Below are 23,201 nucleotides of genomic sequence, written 5' to 3' on the forward strand. Positions count from 1 at the left end.
AGGGATGTGGGCCCCAGGTTGCCAGACCAAATTCCTCAGTGGAAGCCAGAAATACAAACTTTGCTGCAACACCTCCTGGCTTTTAAATATTGATTACAAATCATACATTAAAAAAATTCAGTCTTAAGGATAACCAGCTACCAGCCTCTGACTTAAGATTCTATGTGCTGGAGGAGTGGATCTATATTGAAACAGCTGGACTTATTTGTTAAGTCTTGATTCAGCAAATATTTACTTATTTGTTTTTATTGAGGTATAGTTGATTTATAATATTATGTTAGTTTCCAGTGTATAGCACAGTGATTCAATATCTTTGTAGATGGTCTTCTATTTAAAGTTATTGCAAAATAAAGGCTATATTTCCTGTGCTGTACAATATGTCCTTATAGCTTATTTATTTTATACATAATGTCGATAGTTTGTGCCTCTTAATTCTCTACCCCATCCTGCCCCTCCCACTTCCATCTTCCCATTGGTAACCACTAGTTTATTCTCTATATCTGTCAGCCTCTTTCTGTTTTGTTTTATATATTCTTTTGTTTTCTTTTTTAGATTCCACATATTAGTGATAACATACAATATTTGTCTTTGTATGACTTGTTTTACTAAGCATAATACCCTCTAGGTCCAACCACATTGTTGCAAATGGCAAGATCACATTCTTTTTGATGGCCGAGTAATACTCCATTGTAAACCACATCCTCTTTATCTATTCATTTGTTGAGGGACACTTAGGTTGCTTCCACATCTTGGCTATTGTAAATAAAGCTGAACATTGGGGTTCATGTATCTTTTTGAATGATCGCTTTCATTTTTTCTGGATGTTATTCAGATGTGGAATTGCTGGGTCATATGGTAGTTCTGTTTTGTTTGTTTGTTTGTTTTTGAGGATGCCCCATCCTGTTTTCCGTAGTGGCTTCACCAATTTACAATCCTACCAACAGTATACTCGGGCTCCCTTTTCCGCATATCCTTGCCAACATTTGTTATTTGTAGACTTTTTGATGATAGCCTTTCTGACAGGTTTGAGGTTATATCTCATTGTGGTTTTGATTCTCATTTCTCTGATGATTAGCGATTTTGAGTATCTTTTCATATGTCTTTTGACCATCTCCTGTTGATATATCTTCTTTGCAAAAATATCTACTCAGATCTTATACCCATGTTTAGTCATTTTTTTATATTGAGTTGAATGAGCTATTTGTATATTTTGGATATTAACCTCTCGTTGTTCATATCATTTGCAAATATTTTCTCTCATTCAGTAGGTTGTCTTTTTCTTTTTTTGATGGTTTCCTTTACTCAGCAAATATTTTGGGGGCATCTACTACATACCAGGTGTTGTTCTAAGATCTGTGAATGCAGCTCTCATTAAATATAGACAGGGATCCTGGGTGCCTCTTGGAGTTGCCGTTCCACTGTGGCCTTTACGTTCTGCCTCATGCTGCTGTATCTTTGAAGCTGTGATGATGACCTGGTTATCTTTATCCCCTCCTTAGGAAGATTTTGATTGAACAACATCCCAGCCACAGAGCCCGGTGATACCAACTGGCAGCCATGGCTTGGTTCTTGATTTAGATACTGGCCATTGTTGGGGCCACAGACGCCAGCATAGGCATGTCTCCAGTTGTTCAAGGTCAAGCCACATCCATAGGCCTGTGTCTCAATGTGACTCTGTGTTGAGGAGCTCGGGGTTTGCAGGGCACATGGCCACAAAAACACTTAGTGATGCTTACCATCAGCAACAAACTTTGGGGGCAAAAATAAGGATCTGCTTAAAAGCCATAGGCCTGGCTGTTTCTGTTCTCACTTGTGGCCTGGGCCCTGCTCTCAGCCTCTCACCTGATCACAGCTGTTCCCAGCCCTGAGCCTTTAGATTGGTGGCTTCTCCATCTCATTCATCAGCCTCCCCTCACCTGCCAGCCCCACTGAAGATCATTTTAGGAGAATGTGACCTGGTACCTCCACTGGGGAAAATAGGTCATGGAGAGAAAGGTCAGGGGCTTAGTCCAGGTCAAAACTTGGCAGATTTCTGCAAAGGACTGGGGTAAGAAAGGCCTAGTACTGTCCTTTGCCACTGCTGACACCAGGGAAAATCAGATGAGGCTGTAAGGGGGTGGGGGGGGAGCGGGTAGAAAGATCGCAAAGATATGTCGCAGTCTCCCATTTAGGAACAAGTGCTCTCTGGTTGGTGTGGTTAATTAAAATTATAGCTCAGAAGCCTATCTTCAAGTTCAGGTCTGTCTTCACTGTGTTTTGCCCTGAGTGTTGAGGGGCATTTCTTCTGCCCCAGTTCTTGGCTCAGTGATGAGTCCCAGGATCTTGCTGTGACCTGGTCTGGGGATGGGTGTATAGAATGTTCCAGAGTACTTTAAGCTCTGGTAAGTGCCTAAAGGCTCCTAGTTAATCTAGGAATGAACAGTTCACTGGGCATTGTAGTGTCAAAGATTAATTGGAGACTGAGGTCTCTTAGCAAAGAAACGTACACTTTTCTCCCTCTTCTCTTACTAGTTTCTTTTTGCTGTTGCTGTTGGAATGGCTTTTGTTTGCTTCTGGTTCAGATCCAGCACAGTATTCTCTGCACCAAACATCATTTCCCACTGGGAAGTATGTCTGGCCCAGAGAGTGTTCAGTCCTAGAGGGCTCGGTGTTGCTGGCGCTGTTGGGAGAGGAGGGCCCTGTGCTGGGGTGGGGTCTGGGCTCCAAGAAGTCCTGGCAGCCAGGTTTCCCCGAGTCCCAAGTTTAGTGGCCTGGCTCTGCCCCTAGTCACCGGCCACCGCAGGGCCCACTTCCACAGGCTCCTCATTACTTATTAGGCACCTGCTTGCCAAGGCAGCGTCCGAGCCAGGAAGAGGGCTTCTCATCACCCCAGGCTCTGGGGCACATTTAACCTGAGGGCTTCCAGGTAGGTCCAGGTGTGTGGGGTTTTGAAGGCTGCTCGTTTTGTGAATGACCTGATGAGTTCTTTTCATTTCTCTGTCTTCTTCTTTCTGATTTTTTTTCATTACCCTTCCCATTGTCATGCTTTACTGAAATCCAATCAAAGCTAATAATACTTTCCAAGAGTATCAGCTGCTTTGGCTGATAAGATACTTAATTTTGTTAAGTGTCTTTATAGCCAGTGAATGAAATCATTAGGAAAAACCGAAAACAAAACCCCTTTTGTTGTGGAATTTTACAGCACTTGCCTCCAGTTATCAGCACTTTTATTTATTGTTTCCCGCCACTGTCCTCCTTGTTTAGTCTTTTTGTGGAGTATTTTAAAGAAAATTTCAAATATTGCATGACATCACATCTAAATACTTCAAAAGGTAACTTTACCTAGTGAGAATGAAAACAAAAACAAGCTCTCTAATTGCCCCTCCCTCACAAGCGACAATACCGTTTGTAACACCCAATAAAATTAACATTAATTTCTTCATATCAGGATCCAAATAAGGTCCACACATGGTTACTTGGTGTGCAGATATTTTAGGAATGACTTTTTAATTTAGAATTTTTCAGTGATTAGTGTGTCCTTGCTAGTTGTTGAGTGCTTCCTGTGGGCCCTGATGATGATCGATGATCCCAGATTCTCACTATGTCCGAGCCAGGTGTTCTACCCATTTTACAGAGGCAGAAGTTTGCCCCTGGTCATGAAGCCCCGACTGGACCGGATGTGTTAGTTTTTGCAGCTTGAGTTTATGGAGGCCAGGATTTTCTGATTAGGTGCAGGCAATGAAAGCATTTTCTCTCTTCTCTTGCCTCCTTCCAAAGGGAAGGCGCCCTTTGTAGAAATGTTTGAAAATAATTGCTCTGGATGTTTGGACTTCTGGGGTGATACATATGGTTTATGACCATTGTGCTTCTGCAAAACAAGCTTCCGTTTATGCCTGTGCTCCATCGCGGGTGTGTCCGAATATGTTCTGCTTTCCCCCTGAAGCAGAAGTGGTTTTGAATATGCCTCTACTATTGGAGATGACTTCGGGGGGGGGGGGGGGGCGGGGCGGATGACAGCTGAGCAAAGAACAGCCTGATCTGATGCTGAGTCCATGCTAAGTCCACACACCCATTCCTCATCACAGCCCTCCAGGCAGGTGGTATGGTTATCTCCACTCCCAGATGAGGCAGCAAGGCTCAGAGAGAAGATGCCACTAGCCCAAGGCCACAGCTAAAAAGTGGCAAGGGTAGAAAATAGGTTTTCACTCCACAGCTCTGGATGCTCCCATTGCACTTTCATGGTGACACTACCTTCTATGCTATTTCCCCCACTCAGGGGCCTGCACTGGGACATCTGCCAGTGTTCATCCCAGAAAAACAGAAAGAGCCAAAATGAGTCACCATATACTCCACCTAGATTAAACAGTTGATGTTTTATCCTATTTGCTTTATCTCTGTATCTGTGTTTATTTATACACTTTCTGATCTGAAAGCAAGCTGCTGACATATCATGATCCTAAACACCCTAAATGTTTAAGCTGCTTCCCCAAAAATATTCTTCTACATTTCTTCTATATTGAAGGAAATTATAATATTTCCTTACAGTCATCTAATATCCAGCTCATTCTCTAGTTCCAAAATTTCCTGTCATCCTCAAAGTTTCTTTTTAATAGTTTAAAAAAATACTTTCTTTTTGACCCAAGATCCAGTCAGTGCACAGTGGTCACATTTGGTTGTCTTGTGTCTTTAGATTCTTGTAATGTGGAATATTGCAACTTTGTTTCTGGACTTGTCTGTTCCTCTGCCCCTGTATTTTGACAAGCTGGAAGTTGAGTCCAAAATACTGATCAGGTTCAGAGTATACACATTTGGAAGAATGCTTCATGGGGATGCCATGCACTTCATATAACCATATGTTAGGGATTTGCAGGGGTCTGTGGTCCTAGCATTGGTGACCACAGGTTGGGAGTGCAGGTTGTGCCATTTTTCCAAAAAAAAAAAAAAAGCTGAAGAAGAGTCGGTGTGAGCAGAGCATCTTTGAGTCCCTGGCTTTGCCTTTTCCGTGCAGGCTGTGCCTGGTTCTCTGTCTTTCTTCCTGGGCTCTAGATGGATGAGAACACCTCCAGACTTGACCCATATATTTCCACTGTCCCAGCACTCACCCCTGGGCTTTCCTGGTAGCTCAGCTGGTAAAGAATCCACTTGCAATGCAGGAGACCCCAGTTCAATTCCTGGGAATCGAAGATCCCCTGGAGAAGGGATAGGCTATCCACTCCAGTGTTCTTGGGCTTCCCTGTGGTTCAGATGGTAAAGAATCCACCTACAATGCAGGAGACCTGGGTTTGATCCCTGGGTTGGGAAGATCCCCTGGAGGAGGGCATGGCAACCCACTCCAGTATTCTTGCCTGGAGACTCCCCATGGACAGAGGAGCCTGGCAGGCTGTAGTCCCTGGGGTCACAAAGAGTCAGACACAACTGAACGGCTAAGGACAGCACCACTCACCCCATCCGTTCCCGTCATAATTTAGGAGAGCATAGTGGAGGAGTGCATCTTTTAATCACCTCCTGTTTTTCCCCTTGGTCAGGGAGGGATTCCTGGCCTGGAGTTACAGGGATCCCGACCGTTCATGACAGCCAACACTGGACAGATGAGACTGAAGCAGTTTATTAGTAACAGACTCACAGCCCAGGGAAGCAGGACACTGAATGTCACACAGGCCGCCCAGGGGCACAGCAAACAACCGGGGGCGGTGGGAGGCAGGCTTTGTACTATCAAGGGGCTCCAGCAGCCCCTGGTTCCCACAGGAGGATGTGATTGACGTGTTAGAATAAGTCCATGGGCTGGCGTTTCTGAAACCTGCTCTTTGGGGATGGGCAGGTACTGTGCCTGGTCTCCTGGATAAAGGGGGCTATTTGGCTGACGGAGCTGAGTGGAAGGGAACTTATGGTTAGGATATGAGAAGCCTTTGTAGTTTCAGATGTCAAGGGAGGACATGATATCGGACCTTAGTTTTTGGCTTTCCGCTGAAGTACAGCACACCCCACAGTACTCTCTCCACGCGGGCACACCGCCCCCAGCAGTTCATCTTATGGGATGACCTCAGCAGTCATACCAACCCTCTGAGGTAGGTGCTGCCAGCAGCACCACTTTATAGATGAGGAAACTGAGGCCTGGGAGGGGGAATGCCTTGACCAAGGTCCCGCAGCTAGAGGGGGTGGTGGGAACGCTCACCCAGGCTGCCCTCCGGAGTCTGTGTCCACTTGATTGAAAAGGACATGGGATCTAGAGTGAAGAAAGGGGGACAGGAAGCCAGGCTCTGCCTCGAGGGGCAGTTAAACTTGCTGAAGCCCCAGACTCTCTATTTATCGGGAGCTCATTACGGAGCAAGGGGGACCATCACAGAGGGTGGTGGTAACTCCAGGAGCTGTTTCTTGCCTGGTCCATTGCTGGTCTCCTGGATGCAGTTCTCCTCCATCCAGGTGAAGGGCAGGTAGCTTTGATTAAGTCAACTGCTGCGAGGGAAACTGCTTTTCTGAAGGACAGGGAGGAAGGAGGTGGTGGGAGCAGCTTCTTCCATTTCTCTTTTTACCTCCTTCACGGTGTGTTACTCTTTTTCTCTTTCACAACAAACAGCAAATTGCTCCTTACAAGGATTTGATCTCAGTTGTTCACACTGAGTGAAAATTGAGATCGACATCCTGCGTTTCCCAACGGTGGGGCTGTGTTTCTAATTGTGGAAAATTTTATCTCTTATTAAAATAATTGCAGATGCCATTACATTGGTGGGAATTGTGAGTGTGTGTGTGTGTGTGTGTGTGTGTGTGTTTGTGCATGTGCATGCATGTTCCTTGATCTCTTTAGAATTCCAGAATATGTGCCAAAGAGGACATGGAAGAGTGGACTTCCATCAGTGGACTGCACAGATAGAAATGTGCAGATTTAGGCAAGACATCCCGTGCCTTATAACCTTAGTGCTCCCATCTCTAAAATGGGAATAACAGTAATTTCACCCTCATAGGATTCTTATGAAGGTTAAATGAAGTAATGTTGGCAAACACCCAATAAAGCACTTGGAACAAGACAGCTCCGAATGTGATAACTAGGTACTATTATTATACTTGTTGGACTTGTCATGGGGATGGCCAAGCTCCCCCACTCAGGGTAAAGCCTGTCTGGTGGCAGGTCTCTGGTTTACTGCCTCACAGAGATAATCCATCAATATGTTCTCTCAATGGCCTGTCCCCAGGACTAATGGAAAATCTGAAACACCTCCTCCTTACCACTGGAGCTGCCTGCCTGTTCTGCTGACCATTTGTAAGTGTTTTCCCTCTTGCCTGAGCGAGGCTCACTAGAGAGGGAAAGTCAATAGTACAATAAAGAAACATGCCCTGCTTTCTGCTCTCGCCTGGAAAGCTTTATCGTGTGTCTTGTTTTCCCCTCCTTCGGCTCTCGCAAGGTTCAAAAGTGACTTTCTGGGCCATTGTTTGCTCAAAAAATGTGGTTGGTAGTTGTTGGCACTCATCTGTCCTGTCTCATCTCCTCCCCACAACATGAAACCTCACTGTCCCGGGTGGAGCAGAAACGGAGAGGGGAAGACTTCTTAGACCCAGTGGTCATGTCAGCCATCAGCATCATTCTTGTCCACATTTGCAAGAAGAGCAGCCAATCAAATCAGCTTTGACCGAGCCCTTTGGTGGCCCAGGCACTGTGCCAGATTCTAATATTTTTTTTGCTAATGATAGCAGTATTATTACTGCCCTGCCCTGGCCATCCTGGGAAGCGAGGAAGGAGATCTGAAATCTCAGAGAGGTTAAGTGACTTTTTTCAAGTCCCCCAGCTGGCAAATGCCAAATCAGTGACTTGAATCAAGTTTAATGGTCTAAGTTCATATTTCCATATAATCTTGTGTTACTCGTGTTTGGAGAAAAGGATGTTGAAATCTGAGTCAAGTATGTGGCAGAAATATTAACCTATCTTGAAAAAAGCATATTATCAAGGAACATGAGTTAAATGTCATTGACAAATCTATGAAGTCTCTTAGAAGATTATGGGGAGATCCTGGGGCTTTGAGAACTTGACTTTGAGTCAGAAGAGGCCCAGAGGACTGTAGCATCATAGTCCCTTGTTTAGGGACTTGCTGTTCCTGCTACTGGGATGTCAAGATTGGCCATTTTCCTGGGTTCCCAGCTTTGGACGGAATCTCTTGCCATGTTCAGCAAGTGGACAGTAATAGATTCACTCTCTGGGGTGGTGAGATTTTGTGTAGTCAGAGTTCTAACACCTGTAACTAAAGGCCTTGACATCTCATTCCCCAGTCTGATGGGGCTTAGCATCCCTTGCCTGTAGTCTCCACTAGAGTGTGGTCATATGTGTTTCATACACCAGGGTTCATAGGACAGTATCTGGTACATCACATTCACCTAAATGTTTGTTGAATGAATAAATAGCAGGCAAAGGCGGAAGTTGATTGTCTGTCCCCTGCTGCGCCCTAGATTCAAATGTATTCTTTTTAATGACTGAGTAACATTCCATTGTGTATATGTACCACAGCTTTCTTATCCATTTGTCTGCTATGGACCACTACAATATTATAAAGTAATTAGCCTCCAATTAAATACATTTAAAAAAAACATAAAAATGTTTTTATTTTCCTGGAGAGACCCTCATGGTACAGTGTGTGACACTGGAATTGCATTCTTTTCTCCTGGGCGAGGGTTCAGGGGACCACGGAAGGCTGGCAGGCCATGTGTCTGTGATTTGGCGAGAAGCAGTGACTGGTCACCTCCCTGAGGGGAAAAGGAAAACACCAGGATGTTTTTATCTGCTCGGCTTTATTTCTCCTTTAGCTTTCTGCCTGCTTTTCACTCTGTGTCAACATCCAATCTCCTTCTGCCCCTTTTCTATTTCAATTAGTTTTGGTAAGGTCTTCTTGTATCTTAGAAACTTGCTTGCTTCTGCTTGCCTTCTGCTCACTTAAGTTCTGTTTTGGGGAGTGTGTGTGTGTGTATGTGTGTGTGTGTGTGTGTGATATGTAGATAAGATCTGGTCTAAGGAGGATTAGAGCATCTATGCTATGCATAGACTCGTGGTTCAGATGGTAAAGGATCCCCCTGCAATGCAGGAGACCCGGGTTTGATCCCTGGGTTGGGAAGATCCCCTAGAGAAGGGAATGGCTACCCGCTCCAGTGTCCTTGCCTAGAGAATCCATGGGCAGAGGAGCCTGGCGGGGCACAGTCCATGGGGTCGCAGTGAACTGGACACAACTGAGTGACTAACACTGACACTGAAAAGTTAGAAGAACATCTTTGGATTTTCTTATTGTCTGTTTTCCAAATTCTTCTGTATCATCAGAGAACTAAGAAGAAGATCTTTTTTTGTACAGTTCTTCTGTGTGTTCTTGCCACCTCTTTTTAATATCTTCTCCTTCTATTAGGTCCCTACCATTTCTGTCCTTTATCAAGCCCATCTTTGCATGAAATGTTCCCTTGGTATCTCTAATTTTCTTGAAGAGATCTCTAGTCTTTCCCCTTTTGTTGTTTTCCTCTATTTCTTTGCATTGATCGCTGAGGAAGGCTTTCTTACCTCTCCTTGCTATCCTTTGGAACTCTGCATTCAGATGGGAATATCTTTTCTTTTCTCCTTTGCTTTTCGCTTCTCTTCTTTTCACAGCTATTTGTAAGGCCTCCTCAGACAACCATTTTGCTTTTTTGCATTTCTTTTTCTTGGGGATGGTCTTTATCCCTGTCTTCTGTATAATGCCACAAAACTCTGTCCATAGTTCATCAGGCACTCTGTCTATCAGATCTAGTCCCTTAAATCTATTTTTCACTTCCACTGTATAATCAAGCCTAGTCAAGGCTATGGTTTTTCCAGTGGTCATGTATGGATGTGAGAGTTGGACTGTGAAGAAGGCTGAGTGCTGAAGAATTGATGCTTTTGAACTGTGGTATTGGAGAAGACTCTTGAGAGTCCCTTGGACTGCAAGGAGATCCAACCAGTCCATCCTAAAGGAGATCAGTCCTAGGTGTTCATTGGAAGGACTGATGCTGAAGCTGAAACTCCAATACTTTGGCCACCTCATGTGAAGAACTGACTCATTGGAAAAGACCCTGATGCTGGGAGGGATTGGGGGCAGGGGGAGAAGGGGACGACAGAGGATGAGATGGCTGGATGGCATTACTGACTCGATGGACATGAGTTTGAGTAAACTCCAGGAGTTGGTGATGGACAGGGAGGCCTGGTGTGCTGCGATTCATGGGGTCGCAAAGAGTCAGACACGACTGAGTGACTGAACTGAACTGAAGAAGAAGATGAGTAACACTGTCTAAACTTTGCAGGGAGAAATTAAGAGAAGGTTAGACTAAGATAATTGTCCAATTCGAAGGAGCTTGTCTTGGGTCAAAATCCCACAGCAAGTCACCTGACTTTGGACAGTTTTCATTTTCAGGAGAGAAAATTAGTCATTTCCTATTTCCCTGGTAGCTCAGTTGGTAAAGACTCTGCCTGCAGTGCAGGAGACCTGGACTCAATCCCTGGGTCAGAAAGATCCCCTGGAGAAGGAAATGGCTCCCCACTCCAGTGTTCTTGCCTGGAAAATCCTATGGATAGAGGAGCCTGGCAGGCTCCAAGGGTCACAAGAGCTGGACACAGCTTAGTGACTCAGCCATCACCACCTATAGTAGTAACTTCATGCTTTTCACATCAGAACATGTTGACCTATATAGTTTAGTCATTTTATTTTTAGTTTCAAATCATGATTAAGGGCAATGATGTTTTTGATAATAGTTAAAATTCAGTGACTGCATTTGATCGGGGGAGAAGTCAGTTATTTTGAGACTGGACTGGTCCTGGATACTGAATCAGAGTTGATCAGTACCATTGCTTTCACACCTATGGGATCTCATTAACTCGCATTTTTTCTTTGAAATGATTAATACATGATATTTCTGACTTGTTAGATTTACATTCATCCTTCTCTCATAGCACCCACTCTTCCTTTCTGCTTACTTTTGGTCATCAAGTCTGATGAAGTCTTAGAAGTCCCCTCTACTCTTAAGCCTGTCTGGATTTAAAATGGATAAGTGGGGCATTTAGCCACAGAATTGGGGTACTGATCGTCACACCAAGACTCTTTTTCTTCGTGAGTCTCTGCGGTGATGCGGAAATGCCATTCACAGTGGGGATAGTTTTGATTCTCAGCCTCAGAGTATGAGGAACTCTGCATTGGTGGGTCTTTCTGGGCATTGAGATGTTCTTCTCTGCATTATATTTATTGGAAATAAAAGTAAGTGAAGTGGGTTTACATACCTCCTAATGGCCAAAGAGTTGCTCCTCTTCCTTCAGCATTTTCTTGAAAATGCAAGGACATCGGTCATTATACTGGCCTGGGGTATGCTGGGATTATCAGCATAGTCAGTCATTATGGTGATGCTGGCAGGAGGTCCTAAGACCCGTGGGGCTATTTCTTCTGTAGTGAATGGCCCCTGATTGCTGTGCTTTTGAGTTGTCATTTTTGCTTTTCATCTTTTTTCTGCCTCTTCTGTGGCACAAGTGATGCTGGAGATAATGGTAGAGGCTTCGCAACGTGAATTTCCGTTGTCCATGGACATGATCCACCTGACTCCGTATCATGAAGAAGGCACGTGCACCCCACTTCCTCTCCTGTCCTCCCATCTTGCACGGAATGGTCTTGTTGACCTCACAGAGAAGGCCGGCCTCTGCCCAGAGGCAAAAGCATCAAGGTAGAATTTAATAGCCTGCTTTTAACATTTACCAATGGTTTATAAAAGGAATGCCAATCCTGTAAATCAGCAGTGACATCAGGTTTCTTCTAGAATAAACTCATTGAAGGTTACAAAGTCTGAAGAAAAGTCACAGTGCAGGTGGAGGGCAGATCAAGCAAAACTGGCCCCCTTGGTTCTTTTTTTTTTTTTTTTTTCCCTTGGTTCTTGAATGGCTGAAGTTGGGAAGCATGGGCTTTCCCCAAGAACTCTGTCTGTACCACTATAGCGCTCACAGCAATCTTGTGAAAAATGAAGATTCTGAGTCAGCGGATCTGAGCTGGGGCCCAAGTTTCTGCATTTTTAAAAATAATTTATTTCTTTTTGGCTGTGCTGGGTGTTAGTTGCTACACGGGCTTTTCTGTGCTTGAGACAAGCGGGGGCTACTCTCTAGCTGTGGTGCGTGGTGCGTGGCTTCTCACTGCGCTGACTTCTCCTTTTGCAGAGCACGGCTCTAGGGCGTGTGGGCTTCGGTAGTTACAGTTCCTGGGCTGTGGAGCACTGGCTTGGTAGTTGTAGCATATGGGCTTAGTTGCTCCGCGACATGTAGGATATATCCAGACCAGGGATCAAACCCATGCCTCCTACTTGGCAGGCGGACTCCTTACCCCTGAGCCACCAGGGAAGCCCAGTTTCTGTATTTTTAACAGTTCCATCCGAGGTGATACTGATGTGCTGGCCTCTTGTGACTCTAGGTTTGGTCCACAGACCAGCAGCATCAGCGTCCTCGGGGAGCTTGCTGGAGGTGCCAGCCCTGGACCTGCTGTATCAGCAGTCCCCAGGAGGTTTCTGGGCACATTCTTGTTTGGGAAGCCCTGATCGTTCATGCTGCTGGGGGGCGAGGGGAGGTCCTCAGTGCGTAGTGAGCCCTGCTGAGCAGGCAGTTGGATCCCATGCCTGAATTCCTCCCCTGGAAGCAAGGTTTCCATTTCCTGGTTTCCAAACCACTTTACAAAGAGTTCCTGGAAGGATGTTTCCAGGCCTGGCATGCCCTCTCTTGGGGGCACGCTTTCATGTTTCCAGACCTTTCCATCCTACTGTATGCCCTTCTGCTCCCATCTGCATTTTGAGACTCACATCCTATCCTCTGTGTAGCTGCCTCACTGTCTGGATTCTCGGAGGCAGACGCCAGTGGCTGGTGTGTGGGGAGAAGGGACATCTATCTTTCCTGGTGTGCTGCTCCCAGAGGATACAATTTCCTTGACAGATGTGTTCTGGCTGCAGCCACTCAGGGTGGGGTGAGGAGTTGTGTGAAAGGCTGGGTGCACGAGGCTTTAAAAAATCACCATGAGGATAGTGTCCCCTGGGGGACAGATGAGATGAGGAAGGATGTGCTCAGAAGCGTGCCAGCTCCTTGGCCCTGGGCCAGCTGTGTGCAGAGGAAATGGGAATCAGAGTTCTGGGGTCTCTGAGAGTAGGGGCTGCAAGACCATTATCATGATGACAGCCTATGGGGGACAGATTGTATTTGAAAGGTGGCTGCAGCCCTATCTCTCATCTTACCTGCTTTTCTATAATGGGACTCTGCCACACCGCTGCTAAGAGGTGAAGTCAGTTCCCCTGTCTTGAATCGGGGCTGACCTTCTGTCACCCAGTGATGCCACAGGATTTCAGAGCCTGGGTCAGAAAAGCCATTCAGCTTCTGCCTGGACCTCCTGAGACCTGCACTCCGGAGGAAGCCAGCAGCCATGAAAAATTCTGACTATGCTGAGTCTGTCGTGCTGGGGAGGTGTGTGCGGTGCTCCAGGTGGCGGTTGACAGCCAGCACCCATGCAAGAGGCCGTCCTGATGTCCAGCCTGGTCAAGCCTTCAGGTGATGCAGCCCCAGCTGGTGTCTAACTGCTGTGACCACGTTAAGTGAGCTCTGCCTAGCTGGACCTGTCTCGATTTCCTGATCCACAAAATCATGAGCAAAAGAAAACGAGTGGTTTAAGACATTAGGTTTTGGGGTAATTTGTTATGCATCCAGAGTAATTGGAGTGTTCTGGAGGCTTTAGGTTTCGTAAGTATATTCTTAAAGTGTTAGTCACTTCATCGTGTCTAACTCTTCTGTTACCCTGTGGACTGTAGCCCACCAGGCTCCTCTGTCCATGAAATTTTCCAGGCAAGAACTGGAGTGGGCCTCCATGCCTTCTTCCAGGGGATCTTCACGGCCCAGGGATCAAACTCAGGTCTCCCACATTGCAGGCAGATGCTTACCATCTGAGCCACCAGGGAAGCCAACATATTCTTTAAAATAACTTGCAAATAAAATTCTTTTTACTTAGCTATATTTAAAATGCTTTTAAAATACCCAAGTGCAGTGAGTAAGTTGTTGCAAAATGAAATCTGCTCCCCATCCCTCCAAAAAAAGCCTGGAAACTGTCCAGAAAACAGTTTCTTACTAGAAAACTATCTAGTAAAAACTTGCAATTAGAGGCTAGAGTAAAATGATAGAATGACAAAATGCTGGTTTCTGTTTGTGCTCTGTTAGTTACTTTATATTCGTTCATTTAAGTTTTATTTCCACGGTGTAAGGTGTGCCCATTTTACAGATGGGAGACTGAGGCTCAGAGATGTTAATGAACTCACTGAGAGCCCCACAGCAGGGGCTGGGACTTGAACATGGATGAGACTGGCTCTAGTGCCTGTCTTGCAGCAGATAGAAGAATTGTTAATGTTGAGAGCTAAATTTCTAAGTCTTCTCTCCTTGTGGACAAGGGTTCTTGGAATCTTGGAGAATTTTCTTTAATGCCGGGCCCTTCAGAATCACCTGGCGAGTATTTTAAAATTCACATACCAGGCCCAGTCCATACCAAGGCTGTAGGTGTGGGATAGGGTGTCTCCAGAGGTTCTAACGCTTCTTTATTTGTCACCTCTGACCTAACCCAACCTCCTGTGTTGCAGGGAGCTTCCCAAGTGACGCTAGTGATAAAGAACCCACCTGTCAATGCAGGGGACGGAAGAGACAGGATTCAGTCACTGGATTGGGAAGATCCGCTGGAGAAGGGAATGGCAACCCACTCCAGTATTCTTACCTGGGAAATCCCATGGACAGAGGAGCCTGGTGGGCTGCAGCCTATGGGGTCACAAAAAGTCAGACATGACTGAAGCGACTTAGCATGCATGCACTCACGCACCCAGGTTACAAGTGAGGACATTGAGGCCCAGTGAGAAGTGGGTTGTTCTGAGACCCAGAGCAGCTTAATGGTGGAGCTCGGGCAGAAAGCAGGTTTCCCAGCACCCAGATGGCATGTAGCCTTGTGTCTTGGAGGAGGCTTGGAGGGCTGTTAGCAGAAATTAACTTACACACTAATGCAGGGGTCTTAGGGCATTGCAATAAGATCCTATAGTAGATGTATTCTGGGCTGAGTGCTGAGTGAAACAGTCAGGGGCCAGCACTACTTTCTTCTTGAAATTTCATAAATACAAGGACAGGACAGAGATTTACGACTTGAAAAATCTCACTTGTGGGGAGAGAGGGGAGGAGAGGAACAGAGGGAGACAGAGAGAGGGAGGGACAGGTATATAGAGGCACAAAAGACAGATTGAATTTTAGGTCTCGTTTAGATATACATGTAGATATATACATGTATATCTACATGTATATACATGATAGAATTCAGTGTGAGGCTGATCAGACCCAGGGTAATTTTTTTTTACCTGTAGCAGCTGTTCAAAGTCCAGAATAGAGAGTAGATTCTGCAGTCACTGGAGAGTCACTGAGAGTTCCACCCTGCTGGACTCTGAGGACATAACCCTGGAGAGTGACCCCATGCTCCACTCCCTCCCAGTGTAACTGGGCACACAGACTAATGATCAAACAAAGCTGCAAGTCTAGGGAAGAAACCAAGACTCTCAGATCACTGACTCTGTCCTGGGGCTGAAGTGGCTCTAAGATGACCCACCATCCAGGTTTCTCCTAAGACTGAGATTTTTCCTGGTACATAGGAATTTCAGTGCTAAAACCAGGAGAGTCCTGGCCAAACCGGGACTGTTGGTCACCTGGCTGGTCTCCTAGATGAGACGACTGCTGACCTCCAACTCCCGTCCCCCAACTCCCCTCCTCCTCATCTTGGCAATGGTACCCCATTTCCTGAGAGGCCAAGCCAGAGCCCTTGGCATCAGCTCTGACCACCACCCCTACCCCCGCCTGTGCCTGTTCTTCCATTTTCAGTCCTGCCTTTTGCTTCTCTCTGCAGGCATCTCTTGTTGGGACAGCTGCCCTCACCTCCTCACTGTCTCTGCCTCTCTGCTCTGCTCCAATGCCCCGCGTTCACCACTGTTGGACATTTCATTCCATGCTTTCCTGCCAAATTCCTCCTTGGTTCAAAAGGCAGATTCCTCAGTCTGGCACTCAAGCACTGACTCACCCAGCCACATCTGAGGCCACTCTGAACCGAACTCAGGTGGAGAACTGGGCGGGAGAGCTGGGAGGGGACCCAAGGGCTGAAAGCTGGCTAAAGAAGCCTGCCATCTCTGTTGTTCTTCCCCGCAGGTTTTCTCTTGGTGGTGATCCTTTTCATCCACCTGGGTGTTGCGGGTTCCCAGGGTGAGAGAGGGGTCGGGAGGTGGAGGCTTAGAGCTGTCTGGTTCCTTAACAGCAGCCCCCCATCCTCTTCCCGCTTCCTTCCTTCTTTCCTCTCCTCTGCTGTCTCTCCTGTCCCAGCCTTCTCTTTTCTGGAAGTTTCTTTCTCTCACTCTGCCCCCTGGTGGTGGTGATGGTGGAGGGGCGCCATCTGGAGTAACGTGGAGGAGGAGCACCACCGGTTCTTTTCTCTAGTCCTGCCCGCTGCTCCATCCCTTTCACTCCAACTCAAGTCCATTTTGTCCCCAGAGACAGCTGTTGGCCTGGCCTTGCCCCAGTCCGAGCCACCATTCTGAACTTCAACTCCCAGTTCCCTTTGGATCCCCGAGTTCTTAGGGTCTTTGAATGTCTGCCTCTCCGTTCTTCTCTTATGCCCCCCGCTGGTCCTAGCAGGCTGGTGGTGACGAAAGATGCTACAGTCTTAGTGATTCTTCCATCTTTCCCCCGTTGGAGCTGCCCGAGATCCATCAGTTGGGCAGCCTGTCCCCCCGCCCCAGGGACCAGTTCGTCCACTCTGAGCTCTTGCGTAGGCCACCTTCTCCCCAGTGCTCACGCCTCTTTCTTTGTTTTCTTTCAGTTTTACAGAATTTTTGGATCCCTTCCAGAGAGTCATCCAGCCAGAAGAGATCTGGCTCTATAAGAATCCTCTGGTGCAGTCAGACAACATCCCCACCCGCCTCATGTTTGTAAGTACTGCTGATTTCATGGCTGATGGGACCACTCCCCCAAGTGTGAGGCACATGGGTTTTCACTTCTGTTTTTCCACCCCCTGCTGATGACGGCCAGCAGCCTGAAGAACAGAGGCAAGTGGCCAGACAAATTAAAATTTAATTCCAGATCGGAATGGTTTGCCACTTGGTCTTGTGAGAAGCAATTGCCCGAGGCTTTGGAAAAGAAGGGCCCTGCTTACTTTAGCTAAACCCAAACTGTTTCCAAATACTTAGAGTAGAATAAGTGGAGAAGGCAATGGCAACCCACTCCACTATTCTTGCCTGGAGAATCCCAGGGATGGAAGAGCCTGATGGGCTATAGTCCATGGGGTCGCAAAGAGTCGGACACGACTGAAGTGACTTAGCAGCAGCAGCATAGTAGAATAAGATGAGAAACTAGTGAACAGAGTTGCCTGCTTCATCTTCTTTTAAAGTAGACCTCGATTTAGCCATGCTCAGACACGATTAAGCTGCTCTGTTAGCCACTTTTCTGGGCTTGGCTGGTCAGTTAACCGGTGAGGAGACCACCGTGTTATGACTCAACTCTGGGTAGCATCTCTGATACTAGGATAAGTGGGTGAACACCCAAATAATTGGTGGATATATTAGGACTATTTTTACCTCTTCATTCTGCCCCATGTTGATTACAGCCTTTTACACTTCCCCTCCCATGGGCTTTTCTGGTTGCTCGGGTGGTAAAGAATCCACCTGCAAAGTAGGAGCCCCGGGTTTGATCCCTGGGTCAAGAAGATCCCCTGGAGAAGGGAATGGCAACTCCAGTACTCTTGCCTGGAGAATCCTATGGACGGAGGAGCCTGGCGGGCTATATTTCATGGTGTCATAAAGAGTGGGACACGACTGAGTGGCTAACACTACTATGTCCTGGTCCCTTGTTGAAAGCTTAGGAAGGATTATCTCACTTAGACCCACCCTGATTGACGGTGGGAGGAGAAAGGGATGACAGAGGATGAGATGGTTGGATGGCATCACTGACTCAATGGACATGAGTTTGAGTAAACTCCAGGAGTTGGTGGATGGACAGGGAGGCCTGGCGTGCCACAGTCCATGAGGTCACCAAGAGTCAGACACGACTGAGCGACTGAACTGAACTGACTGTTTCCCAGTGAGGAAGATGTCTTTATTGTCTGAATTTTGCAGGTGCAGACCTGTATCCCAGAGAAATGAGAGAGCTTGCCCAAAGCCACACAAGCTAGAGAGTGGGAGAGCCCAGATTCGCACCCGAGCAGCCAGCTCTGAGCCCCGCTCTCAGCCAGGAGGTTGCCTTGCAGTCTGGAGCTGAGTGTCTAGGACTCTGCTAAGGCTCACCAGCTCCTGGAGAATTGCTTTAAGGCCTTACTGTGGCAGAGGAAATATTGAAGCTCCGTCTTGTTACAGAACAAGAATGTAGCTTTTGGATGGGCAACGCTGTAGCTCGAAGACTTTGCCTATTGACCAGCCATCACGTGTCCTGTCTCTGGGAACTCAAATGTGTGTTCCAGAGCTTTTATAGAGCACACAAGGGATATTTTTGCACTTTGAAAGAAATCCCTCTGATTTGGGGAGGAAATCTTGTTCATCAGTGATTGAAAAGTTCATCAGTGATTGGAAAGATCACCAGTGATTGGCTCAAAGATGATGGAAAGATCTTTGTGTCTGCAGACATCCCCAAGTGTCCAGAACACTACATGAACATTGCAGTCTTATTTTTATTGCTTTTTCATAATTTCCTTCCTGCTGGAAAATAAATCAGGTTTTTGTAAATATCAGGGAAATTGAATAATGTAGGGTCTTGTGAGTTGGGCATTGCCTTACATCTGTGTATTAAAACCAGATTTTTTTCCCATTTTTGTTCCAACTCACATCTTCCATAAATACTAGAAATAAAGTAACTAGCATGTGTCTCACTAGTTTACTCCATGGTTTTAGTAGGAGGAGCTTCTGTTTATCACTTATCCCCATTTTTAAAGATTTCACATTTTGTGTGCTGTAAAACCCACTTTGGAGATGACTGTTCATATGGGGTGTTGTGATGAATCTGTGGCCGTGTCCTAGATTTATGAACAATGGATTGTTTTGAAGTCTAGATACAAATGCCACAAATATCCTGGCTGCAGACACAAATAGGATGGAGCACATTTGCATGTTGGCAGTGGAGGAAAGGAGACAGTAAAGGAGTTATTCAGTGCTGTGATTCTCAGAGAATAGAAGGGTATTCAGCCACAAACACTGATTCATACCCTCTAATCTCCTAATGAAATAAGTTCTACCTTTTGTTTTGTTAATAGTTGTTGATGGATTTCATTCATTCGGTTGCAAGATTTAGTGCGATTCCATAATAACACAAGGAAAGCAGTAGATACATTTAGAATATGTGCAACGCAAGATGAAAAATGCTTTGTCACCACATAAATTAGATTTGTTCTCCTGGGTTTTATTGAGAGTTTAATACAAGATATCATTTGTCTGCTTTTGATCTTTACAAACCTTATGGTGTTTCTAAAAGAATGTATAAGAGAACATATTTTCAATGTTTTTTTAAAAATCTCTTGGCTTCCTTAGAAAGCTCCAGTTTCATTAGTTAACACATAGATAATCCTGGGGTCTCCTCTATTTTTGTTTAGAATGTTTAAAGTCAAACTTGCTAACTTTCTAATAACCGAAGTGTTTTTTAAAGGCAGCTGCTGTGAATCTAGATTTCTTTGTGAAATCAGTGTCTCTGGAGTTGTGCTTATTTGTGTGCGTGTCAGTTTTAAAAGGGCTACTTGGTCAAATGTTACAAAAATATTATTGGAAGGTTAGGGAATTAAGTAAGGAGTAAATAGTAATGACATCACCTGGAAGCCATTGCCTGGCATTTTCTCTGTCTTTGGCACCATCAGCTAAGGTGAGGGTATCTGTCAACATGACACTTGGGTGTGGTTGGACCATGGATTCTGAGAGTTTCCCATGATGCCCCTGTGCTCCTGTGGACCAGAGAGGAAGGCTGAGAACTCTGTTCTCACATACTGGGTCTTGACTTTAACATTTGCTGTTAAATATTAACAGGCTATCAGCCGCTTCCTTATTCAGAAGAGGCCATGCTTCCTTTCTGAACATGTGGAGTGTATCAGCGCATCTTTGAAAGCCTACTTTTTGGTGTAGGAAGATTACTCAGCTGGTATTCCATATTGCTCTTCAGTGCCCTCTCTGTTGTTGCCTGTAGTGTCTTTGTGTGTCCAGAGAACACTTCCAGGGTGAGGAAAGCCATGGGAATTGCAGGTGATGTGAAGTCAAATCAGACTTGACCCCTGCAGGCTTGTGAGGGCGATGGTACCCTGAAGCAAAGTGTAATCTGAGAAAGAGGGGAGGAGAGGCTCAGGGGCACTTTTAGGGATGTTCGTCCCCATCCTTACCATTGTCCTCCTCCTTCTCATCACCATGGTAATTCACAAGAGCAGCTAGCATCTCTTGACTGTAGTAATGGTGCTCATCACTTTACAAATAGCGTCTCAGTGAATTCTCTCAGAATCCTTTGAGGTTGGCACTTTTGTGATCCCATCATTTCAGTAGAGAAAATGAAACTGTCATGAGATTAAACAGCTTATCCCAGGTTTACAACCATCAGTGGCTGGACCAGGGTCTGAATGCCGCCGATCAGCGTACAGACACTCTTGGAGCCATTCAGCCGTGCTGCCTCCTTGGGGGTCGAAGGGAGGTGGACAGGTGGTGAGTGCAGCCTGTCACACACAGAAGATCAGGTGTCAAGGAGCAGACATAGTGGAGCCAGGCCATGGGGGCCCCATGAATGGGAGTTTGCTTGGAGTACTGCATGGTGGAGGGGGCAGCGGGAGGCAGGGGTACAGGCAGAGTGTGGACAACTTCAAGTTAGTTGATTATTGCTTAATTCAACAGAAAGTTATGAAGCACCTTCCTAGAACCAAGCATGGTGGTGGGTAGTGGAGGTGCAGAGCTGAGTAGGTATGGTCTCTAGTCTAGTGGGAGCAGAGACATGAACACAAGTCAGACCATTCGGCTTCCCAGGAAAACCCTCGAAGGACAGGCAAGATTCAGGGAACTGAAGAAAAAGGAGGTGTTTTGCAATTTCTTAACTTGATTTAAAAAAAATCTGCCCAAGACCTATCCTCTGCCCAAGATCAATCTTTTTCCTCTGGCCATGACGTGTCCAGAAGATTTACTTCCGTAGCGTATTACTGGTATTGTGTTGATTTAATAACAGGAGCTTCTATTCTGTAATCGGATGCTTCTAAGGAAGACAAAAATAAAATCAGTTTGCGGGGAGGAGGGAAGGAAAAGAGACAAAGCTGGCTCGTGGTAGTTTAGTTTTTAGACACTTTTGACAAGTCTTCGCTCCCAGCTCTGTGACAGACTGTGATTGTCTGCCCACCGCAGGGCCCTTCCCAGGTGGGTGTGTGTCTTGAGTTGTTAGAAGCACCGTGGACCACACATGCCTTTCTGTCGGATGCTGAAAATTCAGTCGCTTTGGGCCCACTGTTTTGTCTGATGTGACTAACCCCCAGTGACAAGCTCTTCTGTGGCTAAAACATCCTAGCATCGGGTGCCCGGGCTTCAACCCCTTTGGTGGTTAAAAGTCCTTGGCCACTCATGCCCTTCCCTGGAGACAAGCTTTGTGTCTGGTGTCATACTTGGTGGATTCCCGGAAGTATCCTGGCAACACAGTGCCTTGTATCAGCATCCAGGGGTCACCCATCGTCTGGACTGGGGACGGACGGCACGTCCTGTGTTGGCTTCACTGGTGGATACACAAGGCATGGCCCTTGCGTCCTCCAGCTCCCGCTCCTGGTTGGAGCCACGGGGCTCCTACACAGCAACCCATCTCCTGTTCAGTCAGGACAGTCCAGCTCAGGGTCATCCCCTGCAGCAGCCTCTGGAACCTTGGAGGGGAAGTCTTCCCAAATCATATTTTCTCTGGGGTTCCAATTCTGTCTAACCTTAGACTATGCCTTCTGGGACTGTCTTATATTAATAGCGGGCTTCTCTGGTGGTTCAGATGGTAAAGTGTCTGCCTGCAATGTGGGAAACCTGGGTTCAATCCCTGGGTTGGGAAGATCCCCTGGAGAAATAAATGGCTACCCACTTCTGTACCCTTGCCTGGAAAATCCCATGGATGGAGGAGCCTGGTAGGCTACAGTCCATGGGGTCACAAAGAGTCAGACACGACTAAACGACTTCATTTTCCTTTCCTTTTATGTTAGTAGCATATATGTGCTAAGAGACTTAGTTGCTCAGTCTTATCTGACTCTTTGCGACCCCAGGGACTCAAGCCCACTAGGCTAATCTGTCCATGGAATTCTCCAGGCAAAAATACTGGAATGGGTAGCCATTCCTTTCTCCAGGGAATCTTCCCGACCCAGGGATTGAACCCAGATCGCCTGCATTGCAGGCAGATTCTTTACCATCTGAACCACCAGGGAAGCCACCAATAGCATACATATGTGTGTGTGTGTGTGTGTGTGTGTGTGTGTGTGTGTTGTTGTTCAGTTACCCAGTCCTGTCCAGTTCTTTGCGACCCCATGGACTGCAGCATGCCAGGCCTCCCTGTCCATCACATCTCCCAGAGTTTTCCAAGTTCATGTCCATTGCTTCACTGATGCTGTCTAGCCATCTCATCCTCTGACACCCTCTTCTCCTTCTGCCCTCAGTCTTTCCCAGCATCAGGGACTTTCTCAGTGAGTCAGCTGTTTGCATCAGGTAACCAAAATATTGGAGTTTCAGCTTCAGCATCAGTCCTTCCAGCAAGTATTCAGGGTTGATTTCCCTTAAGATTGACTGGTTTGAGGTCCTTGCTGTCCAAGAGACTCTCAGGAGTCTTCTCCAGCATCACAGTTGGAAAGCCTTAATTATTCAGCACTCTACCTTCTTTACTAGCTCTCACAACTGTACATGACTACTGGGAAGACCATTGCCTTGACTATGTGAACGTTTGTTGCCAGAGTAATGTCTCTGCTTTTCAACACACCTTCTAGGTTTGTCATAGCTTTCCTGCCAAGAGGCAAAATTCTTCTGATTTCGTGACTGCAGTCACCATCCACGGTGATTTTAGAGCCCAAGAAGAGGAAAGCTATCATTACTTCCACCAGAATGGAGAACCCCCATGGACAGAGGAGCCTGGAGGGCTACAGTCCATGGGGTCGAGAAGGGTCAGACACGACTGAGCAGCTAAGCACAGCACACAGCATATCTCTAGTTCACTATTGCTCTCATAT

General features: G+C 46.4%; 1 protein-coding gene across 3 annotated transcripts in view; it reads left to right on the forward strand.

The window, feature by feature from the left end:
• Positions 1–23,201, forward strand: part of PLPP4 (phospholipid phosphatase 4) — a 141,255-nt gene that overhangs the window by 39,730 nt on the left and 78,324 nt on the right. For all 3 annotated transcript variants that reach the window (XM_043926984.1, XM_043926982.1, XM_043926983.1), the window contains exon 2: positions 16,845–16,953. In XM_043926984.1, the coding sequence (XP_043782919.1) occupies positions 16,845–16,953 (109 nt within the window). The remainder of the gene's footprint in view (positions 1–16,844; positions 16,954–23,201) is intronic.

Source organism: Cervus elaphus, chromosome 15 (assembly GCF_910594005.1).
Source record: "Cervus elaphus chromosome 15, mCerEla1.1, whole genome shotgun sequence".
Classification (NCBI taxonomy): Eukaryota; Metazoa; Chordata; class Mammalia; order Artiodactyla; family Cervidae; genus Cervus; species Cervus elaphus.